Here is an 18843-nt window from a genome sequence, read left to right as displayed (position 1 = left end):
AGTGATGTGTTGTGTTGTGTTGTGTTGCTGCAGAACCAAAGCCGGTGTACGCCCAGCCAGGCCAGCCTGACGTAGACCTGCCCGTCAGCCCCGGTGACGCTCCGGTGCCCAGCCCTGCCCACGACGACACCATCCTCAGGTAACACACTCCCAGCCCGCTCCCATAGGATCGTCGTATTAGCGTAGTTATGACGCTGCATTTTCCCAACCGACGAGAGGGATAGTTGTCTCTCTTGTGTCTCGTGTCGTGTGCATGTCTTCATGCTATCCTTTTTCTTTTCTTTTCTCTTTTTCCTTTCTGTCTCTGCGTGTGTTTGTGTCTCTTTTAGGGGTGCACGATATTGCACCGATATCGATAACTTTCTGCTCCTCAAGGTCGATACTGATACCGATAACGATATATATATATTTATTGTATTATAATGTTTGTTTTTTATGTATATTCCTGTAGTTTTGACCTAACCAGTTTTATCATGACATGAGCGTTACTACTATGAACAAAACAAAGCCAAGAGAACAGTTTTGACTCTTCAAATAAAGTGAATTTTCCAAATAAATATAATTTGAGTCGATCACAAAATTCACAATCCGTCAATGTCATTAACAATGTGTTTCCCTGAACAATGAGTGAACTAAAAACCAACAGGTATTGTGCTTTGTCAGTAGGGATGGGTACCGGTACCTGTGAATCGATACCGGTACCCAACGGTACCTTTTTTCTGTACTTTAGTCTCTAAAAAAATCTACCTACCTCAGTTGTAAAAAAAAATAAAAAATCCAAACTTCAAATAACCACATTTTCGACCGATTTCGGCTTGCCATTGCCCCGACTGCTTTGTTGTTGAATCAAGTCAAATCCTAAGTAAGCATATATTGTGCGCGTGAACGTTGACATGAAAAGAAAAAAGTTTAAAAAAAAAAAGTGTAAAAAAAAATAATAATACCAAGAATTATTATTATCGGAGCTATCAATAATTTTATCGGGATGGCGTCATAATAGCTGATATCGGCCCGGTGCATCCCTAGTCTCTGTCTCTTTTGGACGATCCGACGCCCGTGTTGACGTTTGAACTCCGCCGCTGTGTCCTCTGTGTTCCTCTCCCCCACGCAGGCCGAGTATGAAGCTGGTGAAGTTCAAGAAGGGCGAGAGCGTCGGCCTGAGACTGGCGGGGGGGAACGACGTGGGTATCTTCGTGGCGGGAGTCTTGGAGGACAGCCCCGCGGCCAAGGAGGGGCTCGAGGAGGGAGACCAGATTCTCAGGGTACTAAAAACTCTCTAAACCACATCCAGATGTTCTGCAGGGCTCACCTCCACACCAGACACAGATGTCTGGACTTACACCGTCTCTCACCTCGGCCAAAGTTCACCCTTTCTCATCCAAATAAAGAGATGGAAAATATAAATAGGATTACAGTACATAGTTTTCCCCTTTGAGGTTCTCGACTGTTTCTGTGAGGAAGATTGTGTTATTTTTTTTTTTTATGTTGGACCTTTTCCCCGCCAAAAGGTTATTATCTGGCGTTCGGTGTTACGCCTCCTTGCGATCGTCTCACTGTCCGTACCAGATGGATACAGTTGGAAAAGCACATCTGCTGTTGTTGTTGTTGTGAAAAGAGTGTCCAGTCATAGCTGGCCACACCGGCTCGCTCAGCAGCTGGAACTATGAGGCTGTGTGGGGCTCTTCAGCCTCCCTCCCCGTTATCTCTCCCTGCCTGCGACCACAATGGGTTTGTTCCCCCCCCCCCAGCGAGATCTTAGGAATGACATTGTATCCGTCAGTGTGTGAGTCATGGCCCTGGCTACACTCGGTGTCAGACCTCCCCTTGTTTTAGAAGCCAACGCACAATGGAGGTCACTGTTCGCTCACAGTTGTCCTTCTGTCGCGGACGGTGGACACGAGAGGAGTAACGTGGTTGTTGACGGAGTGATGGAAACCCCCCTTGATGTCCGGCTTGGATCAGCTCTGGTGTGTTCCAGCAGGGGGTGTAAAAAGTACCCAGAAATTATACTCAACACTAGCACAGCCGACAAGGGGTCACATGACCCCTAGGCATTTTCAATAAATGTATCCTCGTCACTCGGTCGAGCTCCAGCTCTGTCACTCAAATGACTTTTCCTAAAAGTACCCGTTTTATCTGGCACGGTTTCTGACATTTCTAAATGACTTCAGGAAAATGTAATTAGAACGTTATTCCACATATATATGTGGAAAGTCACAGCACTTTGCGAGCGTCTAGCGCAGGGGTGGCCAACCCATGGCTCGTGTGCCGCATGTGGCTCTTTGCCCGTCAATGTGTGGCTCTTCCATCAAAAAAATTATAAAATTATTATAATATTTCTATTTATTATTATTTTATTATTTAGATTTTTTTGTCACTCAAACCTGTGGTAAACCTCATATTTTTATATTAAAAGGTAATTATATAGTTTACACTGTTTATTTTTCTCATATTTCTCATATAAGCTGTGGGGTCATCTGACCCCTTCCGGCGGGAATCAGTGACATTTTCTCTATGGCTGTGCTAGTGTTGAGTGAAAGTATGGGTACCGTCTCAAAATCGTACGCAAGTAAAAATCAAGAGTATTTGGCTAAAAAACACACTTGAGTAAAAGTCAAAAAGTTTCTACTTTTAAATGTACTTTAAAGTACTAAAAAGTTAAAGTAAAAACTTTTTTTCTGACCGTCTATTCTTCTCATAGCAGGTGTTTAATCAAAGATCCCCCCGCTTTCTAGTCTTGCACAAGGACCAATCAGCATGGGGTATGGGCGGGTTCATTTCCCATCAATGGGGATTATTTGATTGAGGTCAGGTGCGTCCAGGTGACGTGGATCACGTTCACGCTCCAAATGTCAAAACAGACTTATTATCGTTGTTCATCTGAAGGAGGGTTCAAATGTAAAAAGCCATGTAGGAAAACACAGCCTCTGAGTAAAGCTGCAGCACTGTACCGCTGTACCCACTGGAGGCCAAGTTAGTCTGAGTAAAGCTCTACCCACTGGAGGCCAAGTTAGTCTGAGTAAAGCTCTACCCACTGGAGGCCAAGTTAGTCTGAGTAAAGCTCTGCCCACTGGAGGCCAAGTTAGTCTGAGTAACACTGCAGGACTGTACCGCTGTACCCACTGGAGGCCAAGTTAGTCTGAGTAACACTGCAGGACTGTACCGCTGTACCCACTGGAGGCCAAGTTAGTCTGAGTAACGCTGCAGGACTGTACCGCTGTACCCACTGGAGGCCAAGTTAGTCTGAGTAACACTGCAGGACTGTACCGCTGTACCCACTGGAGGCCAAGTTAGTCTGAGTAACGCTGCAGGACTGTACCGCTGTACCCACTGGAGGCCAAGTTAGTCTGAGTAACACTGCAGGACTGTACCGCTGTACCCACTGGAGGCCAAGTTAGTCTGAGTAACACTGCAGGACTGTACCGCTGTACCCACTGGAGGCCAAGTTAGTCTGAGTAACGCTGCAGGACTGTACCGCTGTACCCACTGGAGGCCAAGTTAGTCTGAGTAACACTGCAGGACTGTACCGCTGTACCCACTGGAGGCCAAGTTAGTCTGAGTAACACTGCAGGACTGTACCGCTGTACCCACTGGAGGCCAAGTTAGTCTGAGTGAAGCTGCAGGACTGTACCGCTGTACCCACTGGAGGCCAAGTTAGTCTGAGTAACACTGCAGGACTGTACCGCTGTACCCACTGGAGGCCAAGTTAGTCTGAGTAACGCTGCAGGACTGTACCGCTGTACCCACTGGAGGCCAAGTTAGTCTGAGTAACACTGCAGGACTGTACCGCTGTACCCACTGGAGGCCAAGTTAGTCTGAGTAACACTGCAGGACTGTACCGCTGTACCCAATGGAGGCCAAGTTAGTCTGAGTAACACTGCAGGACTGTACCGCTGTACCCACTGGAGGCCAAGTTAGTCTGAGTAGAGCTGCAGGACTGTACCGCTGTACCCACTGGAGGCCAAGTTAGTCTGAGTAGAGCTGCAGGACTGTACCGCTGTACCCACTGGAGGCCAAGTTAGTCTGAGTGAAGCTGCAGGACTGTACCGCTGTACCCACTGGAGGCCAAGTTAGTATTTTTTTGCGCTTTAGCGGAAGACACCGGGGCCGCAGAGAAAGACGCGCCGCAGGTGTCAGTCACTCCACTCGCTGTGTGATATAAACACACCAGAGGTGTAAAGTACTTGAGTAATTGTACTTTGTTACAATACTTAAGTACTGTTTTTGGGGGATTTGTACTTAACTCAAGTATTATTAGGTTTGTGTACTTTGTACTTTTACTCAATTACATTTCAGAGAAGACGGTAGGGCAGCATGTGGTAGTCTACACCCTCCCCAGACTGACAGTGGGGCAGCATGTGGTAGTCTACACCCTCCCCAGACCGACAGTAGGGCAGCATGTGGTAGTCTACACCCTCCCCAGACCGACAGTAGGGCAGCATGTGGTAGTCTACACCCTCCCCAGACCGACAGTAGGGCAGCATGTGGTAGTCTACACCCTCCCCAGACCGACAGTAGGGCAGCATGTGGTAGTTCTACACCCTCCCCAGACCGACAGTAGGGCAGCATGTGGTAGTCTACACCCTCCCCAGGCCGACAGTAGGGCAGCATGTGGTAGTCTACACCCTCCCCAGACCGACAGTAGGGCAGCATGTGGTAGTCTACACCCTCCCCAGACCGACAGTAGGGCAGCATGTGGTAGTCTACACCCTCCCCAGACCGACAGTAGGGCAGCATGTGGTAGTCTACACCCTCCCCAGACCGACAGTAGGGCAGCATGTGGTAGTTCTACACCCTCCCCAGACAAGACAGTAAGGCAGCATGTGGTAGTCTACACCCTCCCCAGACCGACAGTAGGACAGCATGTGGTAGTCTACACCCTCCCCAGACCGACAGTAGGGCAGCATGTGGTAGTCTACACCCTCCCCAGACCGACAGTAGGGCAGCATGTGGTAGTCTACACCCTCCCCAGACCGACAGTAGGGCAGCATATGGTAGTCTACACCCTCCCCAGACCGACAGTAGGGCAGCATGTGGTAGTCTACACCCTCCCCAGACAAGACAGTAGGGCAGCATGTGGTAGTCTACACCCTCCCCAGACCGACAGTAGGGCAGCATGTGGTAGTCTACACCCTCCCCAGACCGACAGTAGGGCAGCATGTGGTAGTCTACACCCTCCCCAGACCGACAGTAGGGCAGCATGTGGTAGTTCTACACCCTCCCCAGACCGACAGTAGGGCAGCATGTGGTAGTCTACACCCTCCCCAGACCGACAGTAGGGCAGCATGTGGTAGTCTACACCCTCCCCAGACTGACAGTAGGGCAGCATATGGTAGTCTACACCCTCCCCAGACCGACAGTAGGGCAGCATGTGGTAGTCTACACCCTCCCCAGACCGACAGTAGGGCAGCATGTGGTAGTCTACACCCTCCCCAGACTGACAGTAGGGCAGCATGTGGTAGTCTACACCCTCCCCAGACCGACAGTAGGGCAGCATGTGGTAGTTCTACACCCTCCCCAGACAAGACAGTAGGGCAGCATGTGGTAGTCTACACCCTCCCCAGACCGACAGTAGGGCAGCATGTGAGTCTACACCCTCCCCAGACTGACAGTAGGGCAGCATGTGGTAGTCTACACCCTCCCCAGACTGACAGTAGGGCAGCATATGGTAGTCTACACCCTCCCCAGACCGACAGTAGGGCAGCATGTGGTAGTCTACACCCTCCCCAGACCGACAGAGGAGACATGTGATAGTCTACACCCTCCCCAGACCGACAGTAGGGCAGCATGTGGTAGTCTACACCCTCCCCAGACAAGACCATAGGGCAGCATGTGGTAGTCTACACCCTCCCCAGACCGACAGAGGAGACATGTGATAGTCTACACCCTCCCCAGACCGACAGTAGGGCAGCATGTGGTAGTTCTACACCCTCCCCAGACAAGACAGTAGGGCAGCATGTGGTAGTTCTACACCCTCCCCAGACAAGACAGTAGGACAGCATGTGGTAGTTCTACACCCTCCCCAGACAAGACAGTAGGGCAGCATGTGGTAGTTCTACACCTTCCCCAGACAAGACAGTAGGGCAGCATGTGGTAGTTCTACACCCTCCCCAGACCGACAGTTGGGCAATGCGCGCAACGACCAGGAACAGAATTGGCTCATCGACTAAATTGGGGGATGTGCCAAAAAAAAGAAAAGAAAACGTTCTTAATCTGAAACCTTCAGACGTGACTTCTTCTCTTTTTATACGCCCCATGGAACAGAAACTCCACATTCCTTCCTGTCCCTCCCTCTCTCTCCTCGGCTAACGGGGGGTGGTGTTCCTCCCACTCCGGAGCGAGGGTCAGTGTGTTACGTGAGGACTCGTCCCCTGTGCCTGCTGCGTCCTCGCTCTCCGCTGTACAGAACACGCCTCTCAGACTTCCAGGACATTGTTTTCCCGCTGTAGGTTGTTTCCTGACCGTCACACGGCGCGCTGGTGGAGATAAAGACGTCAAGCACTCCCAGTTTTCTGGGAAGGATAAAGGTGTCTCTCTCTCTCTCTGAAGGATGAAGGTGTCTCGCTCTCTCTCTCGCTCTGAGGTTCGGTGATTCGGACCATGTGTTTCTGGTTCTCTGGCCGCCCCCCGAAGCAGAGTCAATAAACAGTGTTATTGTGTTTGGGAGAGGAGGAGGAGGAGGAGGAGGAGGAGGAGGCTACTGCTGTTGAGGTTTCTCTGCTCAAGTCTCCAGGAAATGAAATACACTCTTGCTGCCACAGAGTCTATGTTCTCCACTAAGGAGTTAAGTAAACAAGTGACCTTAACTGCATTGAAATAGATTTGACTTCCAAGCCGACGTCAGGTTTCTTCACCAGAGGAGAACCTTTGATCACCTTCCATCAGAGGAAAACCTTCCGTTTTCTGCATTCATGAACAGGCAGGGTTCATAATTCGAAAATGGTCAATTCCAGGCCTGGGAAAGTTGTGGAAAATGGCACACGTCGACACAGGTTTTTAGAAATATATATTTTTTTCTTTTTCTTGTTTCTTGTTCCACTTGTAGCTTTGGTTGCCATTGTCAATTTGGCCACGAATGTATCGGAATAACCCACAATGTACAAGTGCACTGATAATATTTGTGTCCTTTAAACATTGTCTTTATGTGAACGTCATTCATGGAGTTTAAAGGCATTGCACTTGACCTATGTACTGAATCATGTAATTGTTTTTAATCCATCATTGTAGTAATTGTAATTCATTGTAATTATTAACTGTTATGATATTTGTGTCCTTTGTTAACTCGTCATCACTGTAAATGAGGGAAACCTCAGTGCTTTCACGAGTATAAATAAAGGTTTGAAATGAAATGAAGTAAATAAAGATTCTATGTGTGTGTGTGTGTGTGTGTGTGTGTGTGTGTGTGTGTGTAGGTTAACAACGTGGACTTTGCCAACATCATTCGGGAGGAGGCGGTGCTGTTTCTGCTGGACCTTCCCAGAGGAGAAGAGGTCACCATCCTGGCACAGAAGAAGAAGGATGGTGAGTCACAGGGCAGCCTCATGGCCAGAGCCTCATAGGGAGGTGTAGTGGTTACTTCCTGGTCTATAGGGATGTGTAGTGGTTACTTCCTGGTCTATAGGGAGGTGTAGTGGTTACTTCCTGGTCTATAGGGAGGTGTAGTGGTTACTTCCTGGTCTATAGGGAGGTGTAGTGGTTACTTCCTGGTCTATAGGGAGGTGTAGTGGTTACTTCCTGTTCCTGGTCTATAGGGAGGTGTAGTGGTTACTTCCTGGTCTATAGGGAGGTGTAGTGGTTACTTCCTGGTCTATAGGGAGGTGTATTGGTTACTTCCTGGACTATAGGGAGGTGTAGTGGTTACTTCCTGGTCTATAGGGAGGTGTAGTGGTTACTTCCTGGTCTATATGGCGGTGTAGTGGTTACTTCCTGGTCTATAGGGAGGTGTAGTGGTTACTTCCTGGTCTATAGGGAGGTGTAGTGGTTACTTCCTGGTCTATAGGGAGGTGTAGTGGTTACTTCCTGGTCTATAGGGAGGTGTAGTGGTTACTTCCTGGTCTATAGAGAGGTGTAGTGGTTACTTCCTGGTCTATAGGGAGGTGCAGTGGTTACTTCCTGGTCTATAGGGAGGTGTAGTGGTTACTTCCTGGTCTATAGGGAGGTGTAGTGGTTACTTCCTGGTCTATAGGGAGGTGTAGTGGTTACGTCATTGCTGTTTCTGGCCGGTCCACCTCGCGAAATCGCAACGTATTTCCCCCATTTCCCATTACTAAATCGTCTCGTTTAAAACAAATAAAGCATGAACATTTGCACGGTGTACCTTTCTGTGTGTATTCATCCACAATCTATAGCTCGACGTGAAAATATTCGCAATTGATCGTAAAAAAAAATCGCTGAATTTTATTTCAACCAAAAATGCTTAAACAATAATGTTAGTGATAGAAGGGAACTCATTTTGTGCAAAAATGGAAAGCTTTCATTTCATGTTCATGAGGCAGAATTGTTACAATAGCCGATAATCCATTTTCCCAATGATAAATCCCTATACGGGTGGACCTCGTGGGCGGTCTAGAGTGACGTCAGACTACACCTCCCTATACGGGTGGACCTCGCGGGCGGTCCAGAGTGACGTCAGACTACACCTCCCTATACGGGTGGACCTCGCGGGCGGTCCAGAGTGACGTCAGACTACACCTCCCTATACGGGTGGACCTCGCGGGCGGTCCAGAGTGACGTCAGACTACACCTCCCTATACGGGTGGACCTCGCGGGCGGTCCAGAGTGACGTCAGACTACACCTCCCTATACGGGTGGACCTCGCGGGCGGTCCAGAGTGACGTCAGACTACACCTCCCTATACGGGTGGACCTCGCGGGCGGTCCAGAGTGACGTCAGACTACACCTCCCTATACGGGTGGACCTCGCGGGAGGTCCAGAGCGACGTCAGACTACACCTCCCTATACGGGTGGACCTCGCGGGCGGTCCAGAGCGACGTCAGACTACACCTCCCTATACGGGTGGACCTCGCGGGCGGTCCAGAGCGACGTCAGACTACACCTCCCTATAGTGGCAGAGCATGGTATAGTTTACACCTGGGCTGGTGAGTCACTCACAGGGCAGCGTCATGGCCAGAGCCACACAGTGGCAGAGCATGGCTGTCTATAGCTTACACCCGGCATGCTCTGTGTACTCAACTGTGTATATCAATTAACATTTTCAAGTTTTCAATGTACCTATGTAAAGGAACACGCCAACATTTTGGGAAATTAGCTTGCCGTCTTCTCCAGAGAGAGAGAGAGACAAGAAGATAGACATGTCCGCTTCCATTCATTGTGCTAAGCTAGGCTAACGTGTAGCCAGATAGCTTTCTACTCAACGCACACAGAGAGGAAACTGGTATCTCTCTGGAGAAGACGGTAAGCTAATTTCCCAAAATGTTTGCGTGTTCAAGTTTTCAATGTGCCTTTTAACTTTTTAAGTCTTAATTTCTCACCAAGAACTTGAAAATGTTAATTTAATGAATTTTGATGACGTATCCCACGCCCCCACAGAGACAACAATTGACACAGCCCTTTACAAAAACACCTAACGCGGTGTATGTTATCACACGTATATATCGAGTGTGATATAAGATAAGATATTCCTTTATTGATCCCCTTGGGGGGACATTCAGATATCCACAATGTGATTTCCTCTCCCCTCAGTGTACCGGAGGATAGTGGAGTCGGACGTGGGCGACTCCTTCTACATCCGGACCCACTTCGAGTACGAGAAGGAGTCGCCGTACGGCCTGAGCTTCAACAAGGGCGAGGTGTTCCGTGTGGTGGACACCCTCTACAACGGCAAGCTGGGCTCCTGGCTGGCAATCCGCATCGGCAAGAACCACCAGGAGGTGGAGAGGGGCATCATCCCCAACAAGAACAGGTACCGCCGGGGCTGGTTCACACGCACACGGCTCTCCTGGCTGTTCCCAAGTCCAGGCTGAAGCTTAGGGGGGGGGGGGGGGGGGGCAGTGCTTTCGCTGTGGCAGCCCCAAAGCTCTGGAATGACTGCATGTTAGGCAGGCCCCTACTCTGCATGTTAGGCAGGCCCCCCCCACTCTGTATGTTAGGCAGGCCCCTACTCTGCATGTTAGGCAGGCCCCCCCCACTCTATGTTAGGCAGGCCCCCACTCTGCATGTTAGGCAGGCCCCCACTCTGCATGTTAGGCAGGCCCCTACTCTGCATGTTAGGCAGGCCCCCCCCACTCTGTATGTTAGGCAGGCCCCCACTCTGCATGTTAGGCAGGCCCCCACTCTGCATGTTAGACAGGCCCCCACTCTGTATGTTAGACAGGCCCCCACTCTGCATGTTAGGCAGGCCCCCACTCTGCATGTTAGACAGGCCCCCACTCTGCATGTTAGGCAGGCCCCCACTCTGTATGTTAGGCAGGCCCCCACTCTGCATGTTAGACAGGCCCCCACTCTGCATGTTAGACAGGCGCCCACTCTGCAGGTTAGAAGGGCCCCACTCTGCATGTTAGACAGGCCCCCACTCTGCATGTTAGGTAGGCCCCCACTCTGCATGTTAGGTAGGCCCCCACTCTGCATGTTAGGCAGGCCCCCACTCTGCATGTTAGGTAGGCCCCCACTCTGCATGTTAGGCAGGCCCCCACTCTGCATGTTAGTCAGGCCCACACTCTGCATGTTAGACAGGCCCCCACTCTGCATGTTAGTCAGGCCCCCACTCTGCATGTTAGGCAGGCCCCCACTCTGCATGTTAGGCAGGCCCCCACTCTGCAGGTTAGGCAGGCCCCCACTCTGCAGGTGTTCAAATCACGCCTCAAAACATCTATTTGCTCTGGCTTTCTGTGTTTTTAAACCGTTTTTGAGAGACCTGCCTTTTTATTTATTTTTTTTTCATCCACTTTTTCTCCCCATTTTCTATTTTTCTCCCATCCCAATTTCGTATTTCCAATTCTTCCCTCCCCTGTCTTGAACGTTGCTAGACTATGCCTCCCACTGGTCGGCTGTAGTGAGGATAGAAGCCTTGCATCACGTGTCCCCTCCGGTACACGAGGAGGCAGCCTGTCGCATATTTTCACCGCAACAGCTCGAACTCTCAGTGGCGAGGAGTAACGTGTGGGAGGCTCACGCTGCCCCCGATACTTCCTGTTTCCGCCGCACCGGCGTCACCCAACCGACCTGTAGGAGTCGCTGTCCACAACGTCCAATCCCCACCCACCGGCTTTCCCACCCTCTAACACTGCCAATTGTGTTAGTATGACGGCCGGCCAAGCCGGTAGCAACACCGAGAGCTGGGCTCGATAACAGCATCTCCTGCGTTAGTGGCGAGCGCCTTGCCCACTGCGCCACTCAGCCGCCTAGACCTGCCTTTTTTTACATGACATATTGTATATGTTTTTATTGTGTGCTTTTATTTTTTTTTATGTTTTTATCTTATGTGGTGGGACTTGTATAGCACTTTGGTCAACTTTGTTGTTTTTAAATGTGCTTTATAAATAAAGTGGATTGGATGTTGCTGCTGCTGCGCCTTACATTATAAAAAATCGTCGACGAGGAATTGTTGCGTCGATTAGTCATTAAAAAAAAATAAATAAATATTTTTATTTTTTATTTTGCACTACCTATCTTTGTGAAAGTGGCTTCTCAGCTCTGGTCCAGCCAGCTGAAGACTTCTTAGCTTAACATAACAGACGACAGTAAGTTTGGGGGAACTAATGGGATAACTGGGGATGTTGTTTGGTCCTGACAAGAGTCTCAAAGCAACTCTGAGGTCATGCTCAATGTCCAATCTGTTCCTCTGCTCTGTCTTCAGCTGGACCAGAGCTGAGAAGCCACTTTCACAAAGATAGGTAGTGCAAAAAAAAAAAAAAAATTTTTTTTTATATATAATCAAAGAAATAAAATAATCGACAGATTAGTCGACTACCAAAATAGTCATTAGTTGCAGCCCTAGTTATTATTATTATCGTTATGTTCCCTGTGGATCACGTGAGTTTCTCCATTCGCGGTGTTGTTGTAGACATGATGGACTGGAGGAACTGCTAGCTAGGTCACCAGGAGCTCGGTGTGTCTAGCGAGAGCTTGTATGGAACGTGTGAGAATTTAAATCGGCAGTCGCTACTGTATGTGTGTTTATTTTTTTTTGTTCGCTCGCATTGGTCGTGAAATTGGTATTACATTTTTGCTCTTAAGTGGTCTTAAAAAGTGGTAAATTGAACCTGTAGAAACCTGTAAGATGACACAGTAGGACCTCGTCCCAGGTTCCAGGTTGACGTTAAAGCCCTGTGAGAGTTTAAGTTTACGTTTATTTAGATCCCCACCTGGGGTCCATAACACGTAAAATACAGTTACAGACTTTATACACTCACAACATTCACACACATACATACAATTAAAACAACAATAAATACTAGTGCTGTCAGGCGATTAAACAAAATGTATCTAATTAATTACAGGATTTGTAATTAATCTAATTGATATTCTCATTTGGTTCATTACAGTTTACTCAAGCCTAGTAACAGACACAGTATTTCTGACACTGGGAATACATTCCCTGAGATCCATAGATGTCCCTAGAATCAGATACCAAGAACATGCAAATGTACCATTAAAAAAGAAAAAAGTCTGTAAATGTGTATTCTACGTTCTTGAATGAGATAAAAAAATATTTAAATGCATTTTTTATTTTTTATTTTGAGTTAATTTTCATAACGCGATAATTTGCTGTGTAATTAATTAATTGAATTAACGCGATAAACTGACAGCCCTAATAAATACTCCTTATCAAATTCATAATACAATACAGCATAATATACTACGGTATTTAGCTTTTACATACATTATCTATGTTCATATCAACCAATTATACAATCTTCTAATAATATATCCCTATCAGACACATACCTTTTCATCTACGTATATACACCTATCTCTTTATCAGACGCATTCATTTTCATCTACGTATATACACCTATCTCTTTATCAGACGGATTCATTTTCATTTACGTACACGCTATCTATTAGGGAATGTCAATTTCTTTGGTTGAAGATGTTGTTTGACCAAGATTCCGAAACGCGAGTAGAGGACCTGACAGCGTCCACGGCGGGGGCTCGCCCGGGAGGCAGGATATATCACCAGCCGACGGCCTTGTTGTGTTATCTTGGCCCCGTCGTCGTCTCCGTAGCCTTCAGCGCCCCCCCCGGCTACGTTTACAGACTGATCCCTCACCACGACGCTCCTCGCTGACAGGGCAGAAGACATCGTCTACATAGTCGCTACATACCTGTGGCATGTTTATCACTGTGTCAGCTCTTCTGCCTCGGTGATGATCTCCTGGCTACGAGGCCTTTCGCAGAAAACAAAACATCCCTTTTCCTAATAAAAAAAAAGAAGAAGAAAAATACCAGACAAAAATCTATTCTAAAGAGCAAGGGAGGCATGTTTTTATTCATTGCTATTTGCGATACAACGCATGGCCTTACATTATATTCCTTACATTGGCCTTTTGCACATACAGTAATATATATATATCTCCACGCTGACTATCTGAGTCACAGTGAATGGTGTCAGATTCTACTGCTGCTGTTGCTGCTGCATAAGAGGCGTCCTTGCTTGTGGTTTCTATTCGAGTCAAGAATGCTGACCCGCCTCTCTCTCTCTCTCTGTCTCTCTCTCTCTCTGTTTCTCTCTGTCTCTGTCTCTCTCTCTCTGTCTCTGTCTCTGTCTCTCTCTCTGTCTCTCTGTCAATTCAATTAAATTCAAATGGCTTTATTGGCATGACGTACTTCTACATGTTGCCAAAGCAATATTAAACACAAACATGGATTACAAACAGATATAAGTACATACAAAATATCATCATAAAATAAAACATCAAATATTACGGCGTAAACATGTCAGGTGACTGTCACTCACTGTCCCTCAGTCTGTGGCAGGCAGCAACATAGGCTGCCGCTGGCTCACAGCTTGTTGAGTCCTCCCCTAGTAGGACTGGTAGTGTCTGTATCTGGTAGTGCGAGAAAACCCTTTTGTTATTAATTCAAATTTTTTTAAAATGCGTTTCTCTAATATATTTATATTTTTCACATTTGGTGAGGAAGTGCAACTCAGTTTCTGTTCTCACTCTCTCTCTCTGTCTCTCACTCTCTGTCTCTCTCTCTCTGTCTCTCTCTCTGTCTCTCTCTCTCTCTGTATGTCTCTCTCTCTGTCTCTCTGTCTCACTCTCTCTGTCTCTCTCTCTCTGTCTCTCGCTCTGTCTCTCTCTCTCTCTCTGTCTCTCTCTGTCTCTCTCTGTCTCTCTCTGTCTCTCTCTTTCTGTCTCTCTCTCTCTCTCTGTCTCTGTCTCTCTCGCTCTGTCTGTCTGTCTCTCTCACTCTCTGCATGTCTCTCTCTCGCTGTCTCTCTGTCTCTCTCTCTCTTTCTCTCTCTCTCCGTCTCTGTCTCTCTGTCTCTCTCTCTCTCTCTCTCTCTCTCTCTCTCCCACCCTCCCCCCCTCCCCCACAGAGCGGAGCAGTTGTCCAGTGTACAGTACACCCTCCCCAAGACACCAGGGGGCGACAGAGCGGACTTCTGGCGGTTCCGCGGCCTGCGCAGCTCCAAGAGGAACCTGAGGAAGAGCAGGGAGGACCTGTCGGCCCAGCCGGTCCAGACCAAGTTCCCCGCCTACGAGAGGGTGGTGCTGAGGGAAGGTGGGTCTCTACGGGACGGGGTCACGGGGTCACAGGGTCACACACCTTACCTCATCACTGGACAGTAGGGGTGTAAAGGTACACGTATCCGTACCGAACCGTTTCAGTGTGTACCGTACAGAACGAATACAGCGGTATGTTAACCACTAACGACCGCCCGCCGGGGGCTGTTTTTTTCACAATCTAATAGAGTTATTATTATTATTATTTTCTTTAACAAGTCGATTATTAATTTCAATATAGAATATTCGTTGACAGCCCTACAACTACAATTAGTTACTGGACACTACATCACCCCTGAGTGGAACATGGAAAGCCAAGCTTTCCCCCCCACTGTACCGAAAACCCGTACCGAACCTTGACTTCAAAACCGAGGTGCGTACCGAACCGTGGTTTTTGTGTACCGTTACACCCCTATTGACGAACACAGGGAGAGAACATGCAAACTCCACACACACAGGCCCCCTGCTGGGGTTCGAATCCACGACCTTCTTGCTGTGAGGCAGCGGTGCTAACCACTGAGCCACCGTGCCGCACAAGAAGATGCCAGTTTCCTCTCTCTGTGCGTTCAGTAGAAAGCCATCTGGCTGCACGTTAGCCTAGCTTAGCACAATGAATGGAAGCGGACAGTGCCGGGTAGCCTTTGGGAGAGGTGTTAGTTGTACAATGCCTAGCTGGCTAACCGGGTCGCGTGAATACTTTTTCGACAACAAATGTTTGTTTCCGCGTTCGAGTTTTGCGCTCTGATTGGCCAGGTCATGTGACATATGCGCCAATCGTGGGACAGCAAGTTCTGCGCCTATTTCCGGGTCGAACAGCCTGCAAACTACCTGGCATTCTATCGCCGTCACGCTCTAAGACAAACTCTAACCATAACCAACTTCGAAAGAGCGCCTAAGCTTAACCTGTGTAGAAACTGTCGCATGACCAGAAACGCGCGGGCCAATCAGAGACGCGGAAAACAAACATTTGTTGTCGAAAGTATTCAGGCAACCGGGCCACATGTCCGCTTCCATGTTCTTTCCAGGCGTGTTCTTTTAAATATACCATGTTGACCATTCTCGGATACGTTTGCGGTTACAATTTAAAATACACGGAGACTGTAATGTAATGTAATGCAAATGTAACCCGAGTCTTTGTTTACCTCCGTGACGTGATCTTCGCTTGTTCCAGCCGGGTTCCTGAGGCCGGTGGTGATCTTTGGGCCCATAGCGGACGCGGGCCGAGAGAAACTAGCCAGGGAGGAGCCAGACATCTTTGAACTAGCGAGTGAGTATCTCTACCGTTAGTGGTCCCCTGCCGTCCATTTGTCTCGTTGATCCATAGCACTGTCACCAATGGACCTATCTCGTAACTCTGCCCTCTTCTCTTGATCCTCCAATCACACTCGTTGCTTCCCGCAGAGAGGGAGGGGGGGGGGACGGTTGTGATTGGTGGATCAAGAAAAGAGGGCACGGTTTGAGTCACTTTCCCTCCACTCCCTCTGTCTCTTTCTTCCTTCCCTTTATACATACTGTAGCAACAGGGTGCGATTTGCCAGGAGGAAGGGGGGGGGGGGGGGGGGGGGGGGGGGCGATTCTTCCATAAAATTCAATATCTTGTGGGGAACATGGTCTGTCTCCTCGTCCGGGCCTTTTTGTCAGGGTGTAAAGTAACGCTCCCGGGACCAGAGTCGCAGCGCGTTGATGTTCTCCTCGCTTTGGAGCAGCCGGCGTCTTAATAGATGGTGACTTTATAGACGAAGCTAGTAATGCACCGATGTGAACATTGTGGCCGATACCGATAACCGATGTTAATATTGCTGTTCTGGCCGATACCGATATTTACCGATGCATCTGTATAGAAAACACTTTTTTATGCTAATCAAATAAAGAGCTATTTTCCAAAAAACTTTTTTTTTTGTGATTTTTTTTTTTTTTTTTTTTTTTTTTTTTTTACTTTTGTCATTTCTTTTCAGAAATGACTGATATTTTTAAACGATTTAAGACCAAAACATGTTAAATAAAAATAAATATTTAAATAATTTTTTTTTTTATAAAGGATACAAGTGTGTCCCCAATTCACACTATGGATAAGCCAACCCTGAGTATTCTCAATAGACATGATCTAACTCACTTGAGTTGAGTCCAAGTCACTGTATTCTGAGAACATTGTACAACAGTTCAAAACTTTAAAGTACAGTAGTAGGCCAGGCGGCTGGGTGGCGTAGCGGAGATTGCGCTCGTCACCAATGCAAGAGACTGCGGTCTCGACTCCCCGAGTCAGCATTGCCTGCGGCTTGGGCCAGTCGTCATACTATCCCAATTGGCAGAGGTAGCGGGTGGAAAGACGATGGGTGGGGATTGGACGTTGTGGACAGCGACTCCTACAGGTCGGTTGGGTGACGCCTGCACAGCAGAGACAGGAAGTATCGGGGGCAGCGTGAGCCTCCCATGCGTTACTCCTCGCCACCGAGAGTCCGCGCTGTCTGGTGAAAAGATGCGACAGGCTGCCTCCTCGTGTGCCGGAGGGGACACGTGATGCAAGGCTTCTATCCTCACTACGACCGACCAGTGGGGGGCATGGCCTAACAACGTTCAAGACAGGGGAGGGGAGAATTGGCAATACGGAATTGGGATGGGAGAAAAATAGAAAAATAAGGAGAAAAAGTGGATAGGAAAAAAAAAGTACAGTAGTAGGCCTTAAATGGCCAAAGCCAAAAGTATTGGTATTATATCGGCCGATATTATATTATGTATATATATCGTGCACCACTAGACAAAGCAGTGCATCATTTTGTAATAGAACAGAGAAGAACGCCAAGCTCCAGGTTTATTCACAGCACTATAGTCTCCCACAATTACTGGAACCCTGCACATTTCTTTTGAATACCATATAGGCCCTACTGGAAAATCCAAGCAGATAAACAAATTCAGGTTTGTCTCCAGGGTTTTCCAACCAACTCCCATCCTCCTTCCCACAGGAATGAACGTTGGCTTCCCAGGAAATGATGGGAATCCGTGGTGCTGACATGCTAAATCATGACGGACCAATCTTTTATATGAATTGGGAACTACAATAAATCCTTGCCCCCGAGAAGTGATTTTACGTACGTCTCGGTTGAATATCAATAAGAACCGTCGTTATAGTTGAGTAAAAATCACTTTTGAGACCTTTGAGACAACGAGTCCTTTTCTAACGACCTGCTCTGCTCTGAAGTCCAGGCTGAAAACACTACAGCCCTGCTTCAACCGTGCATAGATATATAACTGTACACTATTTATGGACTGAGACTGCTAGTGCTACAGTGTTGTGATGATGCTCATATGTTCAGCGTTAAATAGACCGTGTGTTAGTCCACTGTCGAATCTGCCTGGACTCTGAAATCCCATCAAAAGTGACAAACAACAACAACAACGACGGCTGTCTTTGAGTTGTTGAGTTGACATTGAGAGTTTACATGCGATCGCGGCATGTTTATGGCTCTAGAAATGGGAAAGGGAAGGAGAAGAGAGCCAAAGGTTACAGGGCAGTGAGCGAGGTCTGACCAGATGTGCGGTGGTGGGTAAAAAGGTGAGCGGTTTGTAACTAGATTTAGTGACCTATCCTTAATCCCTTAATCGTTTATAGGTCCAAGCTATAGGTGTGTCACTACTAGTAAGAATGTCTTGAAGCAACGTCCAAATGGCTACAACTATAAGCTGTAAGACTGGAAACAACTGGGAAAAAAAAGTACTCAAATCACACCCTGTATGTAGTGTGTACTGTGTGTACAGTGTTACTTTACGCTTCGACCTTTTTATAATAAGCCTTTTAAAATTGGTCAGATTGTGACCTTTTCCCTTAATTTTGATCTCCCTTTCACTCTCCCTTTCTCTTTCAGCTTAATTTCACACTATAAACACAGTTTCACATTCCTTTAGATTTTACCCGAGAGTCTCTCTCTTTCTCTCTCTCTCTCTCTCTCTCTCTCTCTCTCTCTCTCTCTCTCTCTCTCGCTCTCCCCCCCCCCCCCCTCTCACCCCCCCTCTCTCTCTCTCTCCCCCCCCCTCTCCTCTCTCTCTCTCTCTCTCGCTCTCCCCCCCCCCCTCTCTCTCCCGCCCCTCTCTCCCCTCTCTCCCCCCCCCCCTCTCCTCTCTCTCTCTCTCTCTCTCTCTCCCCCCCCTCTCTCTC

The 18843-nt window shown here is 48.0% G+C and overlaps 1 protein-coding gene across 1 annotated transcript in view; it reads left to right on the top strand.

The window, feature by feature from the left end:
• The window catches only part of tjp1a (tight junction protein 1a), a gene marked incomplete at its 5' end in the record, with an annotated part of 88507 nt that overhangs the window by 31170 nt on the left and 38494 nt on the right, over positions 1-18843 (top strand). The window contains 6 exon segments of the mRNA XM_084308186.1: positions 34-139; positions 1112-1262; positions 7413-7521; positions 9703-9922; positions 14507-14691; positions 15865-15960. Coding sequence (XP_084164312.1) covers positions 34-139; positions 1112-1262; positions 7413-7521; positions 9703-9922; positions 14507-14691; positions 15865-15960 — 867 coding nt within the window.

The sequence above is a fragment of the Notolepis coatsorum genome (genome assembly GCF_963971535.1).
Source record: "Notolepis coatsorum genome assembly, chromosome: 2".
Taxonomy (NCBI): Eukaryota; Metazoa; Chordata; class Actinopteri; order Aulopiformes; family Paralepididae; genus Notolepis; species Notolepis coatsorum.
This window is presented reverse-complemented; position numbering and strand designations above follow the sequence as displayed.